The sequence below is a fragment of the Jatropha curcas genome, chromosome 11 (assembly GCF_041381405.1).
Source record: "Jatropha curcas cultivar XTBG-Jc1 chromosome 11, XTBG_Jcur_1.0, whole genome shotgun sequence".
NCBI lineage: Eukaryota > Viridiplantae > Streptophyta > Magnoliopsida > Malpighiales > Euphorbiaceae > Jatropha > Jatropha curcas.
The window spans coordinates 7785547-7801894 of NC_143161.1; the positions used below are offsets into that span (position 1 = coordinate 7785547).

General features: G+C 28.9%; 2 protein-coding genes across 2 annotated transcripts; one reads left to right on the plus strand and one right to left on the minus strand.

The window, feature by feature from the left end:
- Positions 1 to 4026: 4026 nt before the first annotated feature.
- On the minus strand, positions 4027 to 5312 carry LOC105642949 (uncharacterized). The gene is made up of 2 exons (XM_012227948.4): positions 4954 to 5312; positions 4027 to 4473 (listed from the first exon to the last, which is right to left on the minus strand). The coding sequence occupies exons 1-2, from the start codon at positions 5310 to 5312 to the stop codon at positions 4248 to 4250; spliced, it is 585 nt and encodes a 194-aa protein (XP_012083338.2). The 3' UTR covers positions 4027 to 4247.
- A 6844-nt stretch (positions 5313 to 12156) lies between these two features.
- On the plus strand, positions 12157 to 15575 carry LOC149492471 (putative polyol transporter 2). Its single transcript, XM_089715988.1, has 4 exons — positions 12157 to 13363; positions 13623 to 13697; positions 13929 to 14275; positions 14357 to 15575. Exons 2-4 carry the CDS (start codon positions 13628 to 13630, stop codon positions 15332 to 15334), a joined length of 1395 nt encoding a protein of 464 aa, XP_089572114.1. The 5' UTR covers positions 12157 to 13363; positions 13623 to 13627; the 3' UTR covers positions 15335 to 15575.
- The last annotated feature ends 773 nt before the right edge of the window (positions 15576 to 16348 follow it).

The window sequence follows — 16348 nt, forward strand, 5'->3', positions numbered from 1 at the left end:
GATGTAAAATTAAATCAATTATTAATTTATAAAAATCAAAATAAGTTCAAGTGTTAAATTAGCCTAAAAAGAGAAATTGAATCTTCTTAATCATTTTATATAAGTTTAAGAGTTAAATTGGCCCAAAACATCAAATCAGACATTTTTATTCTGCTAAACAAGTTCATGGACCAAATTGCCATTTATTCCTTTAGATTAATTGGAATTGAAATAAGAAGGAAAGAAATCAGAAATGCAAAAGAAGAAGAATTAAATTCGTGTATTAAAATGTTTATGTATTTATTACAATAATCAATTCATATATAGTAACATATATATGTTACAATTTGCCACTTTATATATATATATATATATATAAGAACAATAGCTGTTTATCATGTATTGAGGCAAAGTTTAATAAACATCTACACCTTGATAGAGAATTTAAGTTGCGGTGGAGAAAAAAATCGTGCTGGCTTGTTTCATTGTTTTCTTGGCTATGGTGCCCCTCGTATTCGCACAAGTCTACTGTCCGCATCCGCCTGGCCCGTGTCCTCCGAATTCCAAAGAATGTATGATCAAATGCGAAAATAGTTGCAAAAATTTAAATTGTGTTGCTTTTTGCGCAACATATTGTTGTGCCGGTTAAAAACTTGTTGCACCAACGCAATCTGCATACATTGACGATTTGGAGTTGGAGTATCAACCTTGTAAGGCAGTAATAAAACCCAATGTCTAATGCCGGAGTTTGATGTTGGATTCATATATGAGAATAAAATTATTGTCAATTCGCTTATTGCATAATAAAATTAAATAAAAGAGAGTAATATCATTGTTATGTTAACTTTCATCTATGTCAATTTGATCATTATAAACCTTTTTTTCTTTTCTTCCTTTATCTTATTGCACAATAGTTTTTATTGTATTTTTATTTTATTCTATAAGTAAAACATGGGTCCATAATTTGGTTTATGATATGAATCATTAGTTTTACACTAATAATATTATAATATATATAATATTTCCAGAATCTAGGACTCAAAGTGCACGGATAAATCATGTGGGAAATTTAATTACTACTAGATTGATAAGTTCAGGGTCTTCAGGGTATAAAATTCGATTTATAGTAAAATTGCAATTATTCAAAGAAGTTCGGGGTAAAATTGATGGTTAGCCCTTTAAAAAAGTTTAGTATTTATATAAATTATTTTAAATAAATTAGTTTATTTGTAGTAAATTATCTATATAAATTATAATTGTACATTGCAAAATAACTTCACTCTAGTTTTCATATATTAATTTGAATTGGTCAAATTTTTAAAATTTTAAATTTTGAAATTTAAAATTTAATTTCTACATTTGATTTAAACTTCAATTTGAAATAATGGAGAAAAATCATAATGATAATAGTGATTTGGAGGACTCAGATCATAATATTTTAAGTTTAATGATTTTGTATATATGAGTTTTTTAGTTATTCTATTAATTAATTTTTGTTATAATTACACTTGGTTAGTCTACTACCATTACATTTGAGTGATTATGATAAGAAGAATAATTTTGAAATTAACATTTTAATTTATCATTGTCCTAACATTTATTTATGTATTAATTTATTTTTCATATTTTTTTATGTATTATATAAATAATTTGGATAAATACTTTTAATTTTTTAATTTAATATAATCTAATTTTTAAACAATTTAAATAAGTGAATAAATAGGAATCCGTGGGTAATAGATACCCATAGATACTTGTAGTACCGTGGGAATATCCAAATCCATTGGATTTGATGATAGGGATAACATTTCCTACACAGTAGGATATTGGAAAAAAATATAAAAATTGGGAATGTGATTGGGTTTAGATATGGGTATTATACTATCCGACCCGAACCCTACTTACTGTGGTCCCTAATAATTACTTCAATATGTAATAAACGGATTAAAGCGAATGGATACTTGAAATATATGTCCTGCCTCCATTACTAGTCCTGTTCTTGAACAGTAGTTTTAATGGGCTGGAGAGTATAATTTAAAAATGAGCATTTTAAAAGTGAGTTAACGCTTCTATATATATATATATATATATATATATATATCAACTTCTTCTCTTGCACTTATCCAATGTGATATTCGTCCAAATATAAGCTGATATTTCAAGTGTCAATTTCATTTTGAGATTTTGATGATTATGCAAAACAAATAAATTTAATATTTTTGTATGTGTTAAAGTTGTTTTATGCAAACTTTTAGTATGGAAGTAGCTAAAAAAGACAAATTCCTACAATCCAAGATTCTTTAAAGACCATGAAGATTATTGAAAATTTTTATAGTAGTTAGTATTTTAGGATATATTGTAGGATAGAGAGAATATTCCCTTGTAAGCACAAAATCTATTTTTATCTCTCTCAAAATCGTTTTTAAGATATTCTTGAAAAATTACCTGAAAAAGAAAAGTCAAATTTTTGCTCTTTTAATTCTACTTACCTAAATGAAAAAGATTTTGACTTAAATATTTTTGCTAACTAATAATTGAGTGTTTGTAAAAGATTCATATCTTTTTATTTTTGAAAAGTCAAAATACTCTTTAAAAGAAAAACATTAAACGGGTTTTTGTAAGAGCAAGAGTTCATTATTCAAAGTTTCAGATCTCTCAAAACTCTCTATTCAACCCTCTTTATTTTCTTTTCATCTATTTGCTTCAAGAGATTTTTCAAGACAAAAGAAAACTGGTAATAACATTTTCTGAAGAACAATTCTGCACTTTATTTTTGTTTTCAAAATATATTTTTTGTTTTTCCTATGTTTATAATTGTATTTGTCTCCGTCTATATAGATTCTTATAATCTGTTGTAGGCTAGATGCTTTTTATACGAAAAACTTTTGCTTGACAGCTTAGTTGAAAGGCTGTGTAGTAAAAGGTTATCAAACGGCCTCTCATTGTGTGAAATTCTAATGTCTTGATGTGAGTTTTTTATTCTGTACAAAATAGAACGGGTGGAGGTTGACTAAAATATCACTAAGAAGAAAATAAAACTAACTAATCTCTCCAAGAACTATCCATGCTTAAATAAAAAGAAAAATATAAAAAGAAAAAATTTCTCCCATAAAATATTGAGATAACAACTATCCCTAAATTAATGAAAAGAATATTTGAATCGATGAGGTAGATTTCTTTCACTACTTTCACGGTTATTTTTGAATAGTTTCCTTATTAAATCAGCCTCTGACCCTTTCATACAAAATATTACTCTTCATCTCACTTTCTAACGAGCATAACCCTGTATAAATCTGAGGTCTACAACCCAAGTTACAGATTAAAAATCCAAACTGGTTCTGATATAAAATCCAACTTGAGTCTGACTTTGTAATTCGATTTCATTACGGCTTTTGACTCACAAAATATTGTCATTTCACTTTTAGACCTTCATAAAAGTTATAGATGTATGTCTTAACCTTCAAATGGGTCCTATAGCACGACATTTGGACATGTAAAGCCCCAAAAAATCCTAAATTACACAACAACCGTCAGAATTATGAAAATACTGGTAATTAGTCAAATTAAAGCATTTATTCACAAAACTTGCATCAACTATACCTAATTGATAAATAAACACTAATAATTCAAAATTAGGTATAAAGTTGCAGCAAAAATATTAAGTATAATTAGACTAAAATATATAATATATACTCTCATCAAATTCCTCCACACCTAGCTTTTGCACGTCCTCTGGCAACACTAAAGCAAAAGTAATATTGAAAGAAAAAACAAAAATAGCTAAAAGTTTCCAATGAGAAAAAAGAAATTATATACTATAAATATAAAAAAAATGAGAAATCAATGAACACAACTCATTGTGAATCAAAATATCAATTGAATTATAAATTTTTTATATTCATTGTAATTTAGACGGTCAAAATAAATAAATAAAAAATAAACAATAAAGTATGAGAGATAAATAATTCACCATAACCGATTATGAAGAATGTCATCGAAGCTATTATGGCACAACAAAGAGCTTCCTTGCTTGGATATATTTTCACTGTAAAAATAAGTACTTTAAACTCTGATATTGCTACAATGCTAATTCAACTGCGTGGAATTGTCACTTGCTTTTGGTTAAATAATGATATATGCTTTTTAGTTATTTTAAAAAATTCTACGAACTTGCGGAGTATGAATTGCACGATATCAGAGGAAGTAAGCTATATGAGCAGAAACATTACCAAGACAGAAAAACAACACAGCAGAGAGCTTCCTAACCTTTAAAGCATGTCCATTCGCAAAAACCATGGGAACACAAAAGCTGTCACCAGGCACGCCATCAGAAAGTAACAAAACAGTTCTCTCCGCCAACAACTTTCAGTACCCCTATCAGATGAGCTGCTACTGGTACCAGTATATCTCCATTGAATCCAGTCTTCCATAAACCTGCTACTGGTACCAACACCTGTAATGTTCTGCGCTGCCTTCCCACAAATTTCACAAATTCTGAAAGAACAAAATTAAGAATTTTGGTTCATATTGATAACCCATGATTCATTTCAATATAAAACATCCGAAATTCTTTATTATATTCTTGGATGGGAAATGCCATGGTTAATTGAAGAAGACGGCAGGTTAAAATTTTTTTCTTACAATTCAGTAGGAATTTCTCTCCTCTTGTTTCATTTACACCAAAAAGTCCAACATTTTCAGGAAAGGAAAAAACAGTAGAACAGCATTATTTTCTTCCAGGAGTTACCAAACTTAAAAACTGAACTTCAGATCATGCTTGAGATAATGACCTTTATAGACTTTTTGAAATTCAGATAAATTGCAGAACAGCATACCCCATTTCATTGGCTAACACAAGATATATAATAAACAACTAATGATTTAGAGTCGCAACCAATCCAATCTTTATATTAAAACAAAGAATCAGAAAATACAACCTCATATTAAGACTGCTTTTAACAACAGAAAAGTTACCTTTTTCCCTTTACCTTAAACCAGGCCTCAGCACAATAAGCATGTGCAATGCCGAGCTCATTTTTACACCCACAACCTAGTCGAATTAGATCGGTACGAGAGGTAGAGGCATTGATTTCTACCAATCCCTCAGAACTCAAGTGACAGATCCTACAGACTCTTTCTTTATCCCAATCCATAGTACTTCCACCACCACTTGCACATTTCATATCAATCACATAGGATTGCTTCTCCCCTTCAGACACATTTCCTCTAGTAATAGTTACATTCTCCTCTGAAACCGGGTGACTTTCTTGCAGAACATTACTCGATTCCTCTCCAGTAATAATACTCACTATATCTCCTGAATTTATCACCATCATGATCTCAAGAATCAACTTTACATATGATCATTAATTTGTTACTCCCTCCGTCCTTAAAAAATAATTCATCTTTCTTTTTTAATTTATCCCCAAAAAAATAGTCCACCTTTCCTTTTTGATTTATCCCAAAATATAGTCCACTTTTCTTTTTTGCATAATAGTTAATTCTTAAATTATTTATTATACCCTTATTAAATTTTATCTTATTTTCAATAATTCTTATCAATTCTTACTTATTATTCCAATATAATAATTACACATGTGTTATTTAAGATGGACATATTATAAAAGTTATATGAATAAAATTATCATTTCGCCATAATAATTGCTACTTTCTTAATATGTGTGAAAAATAGAGAGTGGACTATCTTTTTGGAACATGAATAGTATAAATTAATGAGACTAAAGTCTAAATTTTAACCTTCTCAAAAAAAGTCTAAATTTTAAATTATATATTTTAACAACAATTTCAAATAAGACAATTTGGAATTTAAGTGATTTCAATGAATATAACAAATCTTACAAGGAGAAAAACTACAAGGTCCACAAAAATCAATTTTCATATATATTTTTTTTAACATCCATTGTTTAAAACCTAAAAGATTCATAATGACGGAAGCTTTTGCTCGTCGAGCTATATTTTTTTATTATTAAAGATTACAATCCGGTCAAGAGGTTGCAAAGATTGACAAAAAAATAAATCTATTATTAATATTATATTTATTAATAATATTATAATATTAATTAATAACATTACATTATATATTTTATGTATTAAATATTATATTAAAATGTTATAGTACATTCGGCATAATCTATTAATAAGTGTATATACGACTGACAATACTCAAAAATTCTCATTATAAAATAAAGAGATTAACCTATGGGTTATAGCTCAGTTGGCGACGCATGTAGTGGGTATATGGGAAATGCTCTCGGATTTGATCCCACTAAACACACCTGTAGGTAGGCATGGCCACCGGTTCGATTCGAATTGAAACCAAATTAGAATCGAACCGTACTGCAGACGAACCAAAATCGGACCAGAAATCGAGGGTTCAAAATTTTAAATCAAGGGCCGATTAAAAATATAAATCGGAACCGAAGGTTAACCGGCTGTTTCGGTCCGGTTCAAATCGAAAATTTTCTATTTTTATTTTCAAAATGATAATCACTTAGCCTATTTTATACATCTCTAAAAGTCTCAATACTATTATACTACATGATATACTTTACTTAAGAATTTTTTTTTAAATACACTTTACTTTAAAAGTTAAAAATCTAAAAAGTAAAATGATAAAAAAAAGAGAAATATTTAGTCTAAACTTATATTATTTTTAACTTTTTTTTACCCTCTTAAATTGTTTAAATTGTTTGCTAATTTTAAAATTACATTCTTTTAAAGCATCTTTCAAAATTTCTTATAATTTATATAATTAATAACATTTAAACAAAATAAAGTGATAATTTATTTGATTATTTTGTAAAATTAATTAATTTTATTCTTATATGAGTATAAGCATTCTAAAATTTATTTAAAATAAAATTTACCAATATTTTTTAAAATCATATTAATATGTACGAAAGAAAGATATAACATTAAAACCGACTCTTTTTAAAAAAAACATATATCGCAAGAGACCGTAAACAGAATTGTCGATTCATCGGAACCGCGCTGGAACCGGAACCGGAACCGACGGTTCAAGGGCCGGTTCAGATTCAACATTTTAAAAAATTTGAACCGTCGGTTCCGTGAAATAGAACCGACGGTTCAATGAACCGACCATGCCTACCTGCAGGAAAGGGCAAAGAGTCTTAACTGTGACTAAGTTCCAAGCTGAACCTAGTTGATACCTGATAATAAGTTGCAGATACCAGTCATTTAAAAAATAAAATAAAGAGATTGGAAGAGAATTCTTGTCGGTAAAGAGACTGGGAGTGAAATTTCTTTTTCCCTTAGTGGTAAAATCAATTTTCATTATTCTCTTTATTGTTTTCATTCTCTATGGGAGAAAGAAAAGGAAAAAATAATGACAATCTTTTAAATAACCTTTTATGTATTAACTTAACTTACTTCAGGCAAGTAATGCAATTGGTTCAAATACTTTGAAATTAATTGAAATCCCTCATCACATAACACAAAACACAAATTTTAATTATTAGAAACCAAGCCAAAGGTTATACCCAATATTTATCTGGAGAGCAAAAGAGCAATAAGGACAAAAATATAGAAAGAGACTCATGACTATTTGATGAGTATTTAATAATGGCAAAAGTACAATAGTAAGAATAATAATGAAATCCTGGAATTTTCCCATGGATAATATATAAAAAATATTATAAGACCTTCAACTCAAGCAAAAAACATAAAGAGTTTAAAAAGTAAATGATTTTTATTTATTAATTAATACATCTAACAAAAAGTTTCATTTTCCATTTGAATTATCAGTAAAAACATTATGAGAAGCATTATCAAAGAATCCCTTTGGCTTTGTAAATTTGGTGATTAGGTGGAAAATCATTAGTTTATCGGAGCTACTAGGGTGTGCAAATCATCCGATAAAACTGAACTAAAAATCTATCCATTCGGTTTAATCAGTCACTTGAAGAGAAGTCCAGTTGGTCGATTTATTCGGTTTGAACCAAAATTGTTATTGAACTTGGTTGTACAAAAATTAATCTATCAGGTTCAAAACCAAATCAGTAAAGTAAAAACCGATCAAACTCCTAGAAAAGTTTTATTAGCAATTAAGAAACTTAAAAACATGACCTTTCTACCATGGTTCAATATATTTTTCAAAGCAAGTACGATTACAACTTTGTTTTAGGTCAAAAGCATTTTCCTAATTAATTTGAAATCCTCATATCAACACGCATTTAATGTACGTGATTATCATCTTTAACCCTCAATTAAAAGCTAGATGGAAAAACTCAGATAGATAAATTCAAAGGCTTAAATATGTATTTTTATAAATAAAAATGATAATTAATTTTTAAAAAAGAAAATTTTAATTATCATATGTCCAAAAAATAGAAAAGCATAGGATGTATGCTATATTTATTGTATGATATATAATTGACATTTTAACAATTACTATAATATCAATTTTGGTTCCATTAATGATCATATTTTTATTTTTTTTTGGTGCTTTTTGCTGAATTGAATTTTGGCTGATGAAGAATGGAGCATGGAGAGCATTGATCTTTGTTACTGAGGCTTCTTTTGTTTCTGTAAAATAACTTATAGAAAAAATATTTTTCTGCAAGTTATTTTCTAACGTTTGGTTATCACATGAAAAATCACTTGGAAAATATTTTTCGGTGTATGATACAACATTAAAAAAATTTTAATTTTCTACCATATAAATAATGCAATTACACATATTATATTTCACATAAATCTAATAAATATATGCAAATTCATAAGAAAAAAAATAAAAGGTGAAATATCATAAAAAAAAAAACATTTTTAATATTTTACTGTAATTTCATAAAGTTCAAACCAAAATTCATACAATACTTAAAACATAGTCCAAGAAACAATAAAAATAACATTAGTCTAAGAAGTAATAAAACTATTCATATAATATTCTCTCTCCGAAACCGCATTAAACGTGGTTCTTTAGATATATGGAATTCTTGTTCATATTTTGATATCATTGCACCACTCACTGCTGTAATACTTGCAGCTACACCCATACAAGCAGCACGAATGGATTTGTCATCCACTTACAAAGCAAAGCAAAAAAATAAAATAATAATAATAATAATAATAATAATAATAATAGAGCAAGAGGACTTCTATTATTATAAGAGAATGGAAATAGAAACTATAAGAAATTTTAAGACAATGGAAATAGTACATCTAAGCATAAATTCCCTTAGAATATTTACCATCTAAGTATTAAAGAATTTGTTTCGTTTGAGGGGATTAAATTGTTAAGGATAGGAGAGAATCCACCATCAATTCAAGAAACAATATCAATAAAAGAGAACAAAGTCTCAAAGACATTCAGTTGAATATTAACCATGCATTGCCTGAATTAACAGCAAAAAATTTCAATAAAAATACAAATATTTTCGAATTTTCAAACAAAATTATTTAAACTGCAGTCTTTAATTAAAGTAAAATTTATTTAGCAAAAAGTTATTATATCTACATGGGTGAAAATTAGTTTATAGTGATTTATAGTTTTATAATTTGAGTATGATAAAAAGAGGGAGAGATGAAATTTACATTCTAAATTTCATGCTTGTAGTTTATCTTTTGAGTTGGTGAAAACACTAGTTGTTGAAAGAATTCGAATTTTAAACTTTTTACTCTTCATATAATTGAAAAGATAAATCAAACAACACCAAATTGGATACAAATAACCCGCATATGTATCGTGAAGCAAATTCTCAGCAGATTTCCTGGCTGATATGGCGAGCTCCTTCTCTTTAGGGGTCCATGTCTTAGAGACATCTCCCCTAGGTCTTGATCTGTGGCTGTTGCATGATGTAAGTGGGGTCTCCCACCCTAGAGATTATAATTGATTTTCTTTTTAGGGCTATGCCCTTTACCCTTGTAACCAAAAAGAGAAAAAAAAAAAAATGGCAACTAGAGCAACCAATTTAAAAATTGAAAAAGTTCTTTTTATCTTTTATGTTTGCTTCAACTTGAAGTTAGGATTGACGGAGATGTGAGTAAACCATAAAAATAAAGTATCAAACCAGCTTTAGATCTAAAAGTATTTCTAATAGGTCAAAATATATATTTTATATATAAGAGTTCAAAATGTGCTCCAGTATGCAAAATAAACATTTGCAGTCCAACACAATTCAAGATTTGCAATCAGTATTTGAACATTTTTAATATTCAACCTAAGTCATGCTTCCAGGCAGTTAAATTTACCGGTAAATATTACCATCATTATTAATTTTTTGTGTGCAAGTTGTCATTTTTTGTCCTTTTTTCTTGTATTTCTACATATTGCAACCAATTTGTCGTTTATGTTAATGATTTAGCTACAAGGAAGAAGCCAAAAAGGAGCATGGTGCTTAGAAAATTTCCATTTAAGAGAAAATTGCAAATAGGTGCACATGGAAGAGATAGAATTGCAAAGTGTAAATACTGTAAAAATATATAATGTTACCATAGAAGGTAAAAATTGACAATAATAACCTATGACCGATCCTGAAAGCAAAAAAAAAACAAAAATTTTAGAAAAGAAAATGCATTTCTGATCAGAAAAAAAAAAATCCAATTTTGAATACATATTCCAATGCTAAAAATGAAAATAAAACACAATTTAATTTGTAACTAATACCTCACATAGTGTAATGATTGTACTGCTTGCACTATAAAAGACAAATACACTCACTTGCAATTATTAATCATTCCTTGTTGATGATGTAAGCATTTACAACGGTCCAAATTAGCAAAGAAAATAAAAATTTTAAGCCTTAATGATTTAGTGGATCTCAAATAATTAAAACTTGGTGTATATGAACTTGTCAAGGCTACATATAATTTTGTGAGGATTATATCATAATCATGCACTTTAATATTTACATTTTAATATAATTATGCCTCTCATCGAGAGCTATATCATGACCATGTATTTTTATATTTCACTTTGACGAGGAACATAATAATTACTAAAATGTGAAAATACAGGGTCATAATAGCTATCCGCAAATTAAGGGATCGCAAAAATAATTGCTGAAAAACAGAATCAAATTTATGTATTAAACAATTAAACTCCCAATATACCAAAAAAAAAAAAAAAAGAGTAGAACATCTAAACTTAATGATTTACAATCAACTTTTGGGAGAGAAAATCTGACAAAGGAATTCAAATCAAAACTGAACCATGGTCATCCATGATCATCTTTATAAGCCAAGCCAAGCCAAAGTGCTTTTCACATGAAATTCCCTCCTTTTATCCATTTTTTTGTTTTTTCTTTTTCTTTTTTATTTTTGCTTTTCATATTCGGCTTTTGACTTGCGAGTCTAGAGACATAAATTTCACATTTTCTAAAAATAATTGAACATAGAGTTTAATTTTTAAATATTTTAAAAGCATACTGAACAACTCTTCTTGAAAAGGAATCTAATTATTATATACTACATGATTGTTATAAATGCTTACAAAATCAACAAGGACAATGATTAATGAAAAAATATATATAGTTATATATTTCAGCTAAGATAAAAGATATTCTGAGGACAAAAAAGATATATATGAAATTCCTTTTATATTATTGTCATGGTTACATCTTTTAACAATATTTATGCAACTTGCAACCTCTAAATCATAGAAAATGAATCATAGCCCTTTTTTTTTTTGCCAATATTTATACACCTTACATCTTCTATCTTCTTTTTTAAATTTAATCTCTTTTTCTTTTTCTTTTTAATTTATCAGCAATATTCCAATTGGGAGTAGTAAAGGCACTTCAAAAGTGTTTTTTTTCTTTCCTGTTTTCGTGTAGACAGCATCACAGCACATTTTTTGCTTTGATCTATTTATTGTCCTCTGTTCCTTGTTTTCCATGTGGATTTTACTTTTACTGTGACTTTTTCTATAATCGACTTTTTCTTTACGTGGCAAATTATATTTTTCACATAAATCTTAAAATCATTCTTTTTTTTTTTTTTCGTTGCTTTACATATAGTGCCAGTAGAACTAATGTTAGGATTAATTCAAAATAATATTATGAAAAATCTGTTGAGATTTTAATTTTATTTAGTGCAGATATTCTGCATAGAATTTGATATTTCTGTTATTAGGATTGAAGATTTTTAGGAGTATTTTAGATATTCTTTGATTCACTTGTAAGCCTATAAATAGGCACATTCTTTTGTTAATTAAAAAAGTGCAAAACATGCAGTGCAAAACATGAAGTGCTAAACATTGTTAATCATCTTGTGCATTTCCATTCTTCCTTCCAAAATTTCAACATGGTATCAGAGCCTGTCTGTTAAATGGCTACAAACACTATTCCATTTCCTTCCCTAAAAATCTCAACATGGATTAAAGAAATCCCTCCATTGTCATCCAACCCAACTATGGTTCAAATTAAGAATCATAGCGAAGAAAAAGCCAAAAAATTCAAAGCAAAAACCTGCCTTCATATTCAAAAAGATTGCAGGTATAAAAATCAATCAAATTTTGTGCAAGAGGAAGGAACTCTTCTTTGAGTATTGGAGAGAAGTGCTCCAAGAGAATATTGGAGAGATGTGCTCCAAAATAAAAGAAAGTGATGAGAAGTGCATCAATATTTGAAGAGAAGTGCTTCAAAAAAAAAAAAAAAAAAATTGCTAGTTTGATGAGAAGTGCATCAATATTTGGTGAGAAGTGCATCAAAATGATGAGTTGGAGAGAGGTGCTTCAACAAAGTTAATTGAAGAGAAGTGCTTCAAATGCTAGATTAAAATTTTAATTGTTAATTATTGTAATAAAAATATTATGTTTGAATTAAGAGAGAATGTTAGGATTAATTCAAAATAATATTATGAAAAATCTGTTGAGATTTCAATTTTATTTAGTACAGATATTCTGCATAGAATTTGATATTTCTGTTATTAGGATTGAAGATTTTTAGGAGTATTTTAGATATTCTTTGATTCACTTGTAAGCCTATAAATAGGCACATTCTTTTGTTAATTAAAAAAGTGCAAAACATGCAGTGCAAAACATGAAGTGCTAAACATTGTTAATCATCTTGTGCATTTCCATTCTTCCTTCCAAAATTTCAACAACTAATCCACACCATAGTTAAATGAATCAGTGATTAGAAAAAGTTCATGGCATCTGACACGTATTTTCAAACACTGTGAGAAGAAATCTTTTATTAGTTCTTTGTCTATTTAATCCATCCCCTTCTACAAACCAATTCTCAGTTTCAATTTTATTAGTTCCTAATCTTCGACATATTTCCATCATCTCCATCACTAAACCATCACCGAAGCTAAAACTCCAGACCCAAACCCGATCAAACCATCATCAACCTTCAGTTTCAGTCTTCAATATATTTTATTAGCAAAGTCACCAAATCAAAAGGTGATTTGAGATCATAATCCTTTATTGGTTTCAAGTTTTTCGGGTTTTCTTGCGTGCATGAGTTAACATATAAAAAGAACACAGCCTACAACCTCATTTTAGTTTATCTTTTACCAAAATAACCAAAAAGCAAACATCTTTATTTATTTAACCAAAAAGCAAGTGATATTCCAGGCAGTTGAATTAGGATCGTAACAATATCAGAGTTTAGATTTCCACAAACTTGCATTGCTGAGTGACCTAAGTGCTTTCTTTGCAGTGAAAATGTATCCAAGCAAGGAAGCCCTTTGTTGTGCCATAATAGCTTCCATGACATTCTTCATAATCGGTTATGGTAAATTATTTATCTCTCATATTTTTTTGCTTCTTTCTTTATTTATTTTGTTCACTGTCTAAATTACAATGACTATCAAAAGTTTTCAATTAATGTACTTTGATAAAGAGAAAGTATATATTAGTTTAATATGTATGTGAGTGCGTGGAAGCATTAAGAAATAGTACAGTATTTCCTTGACAGATTGATGTCTTTTTCTAACTTTTATTTGTTTTTTATACTGTTATTCAGATGAAGTTGCGTTGCTTAGAAATGTCACCTATATCATAAAAAGTTTGGAAATTACGCACGAGGAATATGATATTTTAATTATTACTACGGATATATGTGCAATCTTGGGGTGTATTGTAGCTGGCATTTTATCAGATTGGAAGGGGCGCAAACTTATAATTATTAGCTCTGGTAGCTTCTTTTCAATTGGAGCAATAATGTTATATGCGGCAAATTCTTTTAAAATTTCATTGTTTGCTCGTATCATTTTCGGCTTCGGGATTGGCTTTGGCCTATCAACCACTCCAGTGTATATTGCAGAGTGGTCTTCGCCACTTGTACGAGGTTTCCTCTGCTCATTTCCCGAGGTCAGTTCTTTAACTAATTCATTATTTTATTGATGACGCGTATGTCTTTATAAATGATAGTTATTTTAAATGATTTTTCAGGTATTATATAATATGGGGTATGTTTTAGCTCTTTTATTTTATCGGGCATTCGAAAAGCTTTCTAGTGACTTCAACTGGCGGTATTCAATGGCTTTTTCTGCTATCCCATCTTTACTAATGACGCTAGCTATGTTGATCATCATGCCAGAGTCAGCAAATTGGCTAATAGTACAAGGTCGATTTGCTGATGCTTATGCTGTTGTAACTAGATTTGCAACTACTGACGATGAGATCATTAATAGAATGATTGGCTTTCAAAGTGAAATCGGCATTCACATTAACATAGAAAACAATGCTGCCATCGTTCCTTTACAGATCCGAGGAAATAGAATAGCTTGGCGTCAGTTATTATCTCCATCTTTACTTGATGTTTTCTTATCATTTATAATTTTATATGCATTGCATGGGGCAATAGGAAGAAACAATATCATTTTTTATGCCATTAAAATCTTAGTATTTACAGGGGTAAAATCTAAATGGACTCAATTAACAGTTATATTGATTTTGCTCTTGAGGACATTCGTCATGGTAATTCCAATTTTAAGACTGGACAAGGATGGACGTCGCCGATTGTTGTTTATTAGCATTCACCTTATGACTTATTCATTGATGTTACTTGGATGCTCATTTTTTATCTTTCATCCTCACCATGAAAAGGATTTTGAGGTCAGTGAAACTGTAATTAGTTTGTTCTTTATAATAATCTTTTTCGTAGCATTTTCTATAGGCTTAGGACCCATCACCTGGATATATGGTCCAGAAATTCTTTCTCATAGATTACGCGCCCAAGGTGTTAGCATTGGAGTTCTAAGTAATAGAGTGATCAATTTTATGGCGTTGATGATATACCCTCAACTGATTCACAGGATCACTTACGGAGGAGTTTTTCTAGTGTATACTATTATTCTTGTTGCTGGTTTTTTATTTATCTTTGAAATTGTTCAAGAAACCCAACCCCAAAATAACCTTCAACTATAGGAGTGGAACTAACTAGCAAGCCATAAACACAATGTTAACCAACAACGATCGGCCTTGGAACTGGAATTACCATATCAAGAGGTATCGATTGAGATTTTACTCCTGCAAATATTCCATATTGCTCGATGCAATGCATAATGAGAAAGCACAATGTGTTGTGTAGTTTGGTTATTATAGAAAATTGTATTAGAGATTGTATTTGATTAATCTCAATATTAAAAGTCAAGTAATGGGTTTTTTATGTCTTGTTTTATTGTTGTATATTTGTCTTAAATCCAACCCTAAATGCACTTATCCTCTTAACTCAAAATATTTATTTATTTATAATTTATATATGGCCTAATGTTTTAATAAATCCTGAACTTCGAATGTTTTAATTATTTTAATCAATTCTTTTAATTTTTTTCAATCAATGCATACGATTTAATTTTTATTAACAATTGCGACCTTCATTCAAGACCCGTTAGAATCACGCTGACGTATCCATTAACGGATCTCACAAACTAACAACACAGCAGCTGACTAGGAAATCCACTGGAACACCCCTCTTATCAATGACAACACAAAATGTCGGCATTTTATGTTTTTGGGTTTTGTTCTCTGATGGAAAACAAGCTACCAGAACAAACAATTGTAAGTTTCTAGCTTTTCCAATTGGATAAAATGCCGGCTAATAATACACCACAAGATTGCACATACGTTAGTAGTAATAATTAAAATATCACATTGCTCGTCTGTAATTTTTAAACTTTCTAAAATGTTAGGCGTTGTTGTTAATCAATGCAGATGAATTCATCTGATAACAGTATTATAAAAAAGAGAAACAAAAGTTAGAAAAGGATAAATCTCTAAAGGAAATACAGTACTATTTCTTGAAGATTCCACACATTTACACATGTATACTTTCTCTTTAGCAGAGTACATAAATTACATTGTAATTTTCCTAAAAAGAAAAATAATATGAATTTAATTAAATAAATTTAGACCACCGATAAAAATAATATGAATTTAATT

What these genes read in the sequence shown, in the direction of transcription:
- LOC105642949 (XM_012227948.4), bottom strand. Translation starts at nt 5,312, where the DNA reads ATGGTGATAAATTCAGGAGATATAGTGAGTATTATTACTGGAGAGGAA. An exon ending in TTTAAGGTAAAGGGAAAAAG is followed by an intron (nt 4,474 to 4,953) that starts GTAACTTTTCTG and finishes TTGTTCTTTCAG; the next exon opens with AATTTGTGAAATTTGTGGGA.
- LOC149492471 (XM_089715988.1), top strand. Translation starts at nt 13,628, where the DNA reads ATGTATCCAAGCAAGGAAGCCCTTTGTTGTGCCATAATAGCTTCCATG. An exon ending in ATTCTTCATAATCGGTTATG is followed by an intron (nt 13,698 to 13,928) that starts GTAAATTATTTA and finishes ACTGTTATTCAG; the next exon opens with ATGAAGTTGCGTTGCTTAGA. An exon ending in TCCTCTGCTCATTTCCCGAG is followed by an intron (nt 14,276 to 14,356) that starts GTCAGTTCTTTA and finishes ATGATTTTTCAG; the next exon opens with GTATTATATAATATGGGGTA.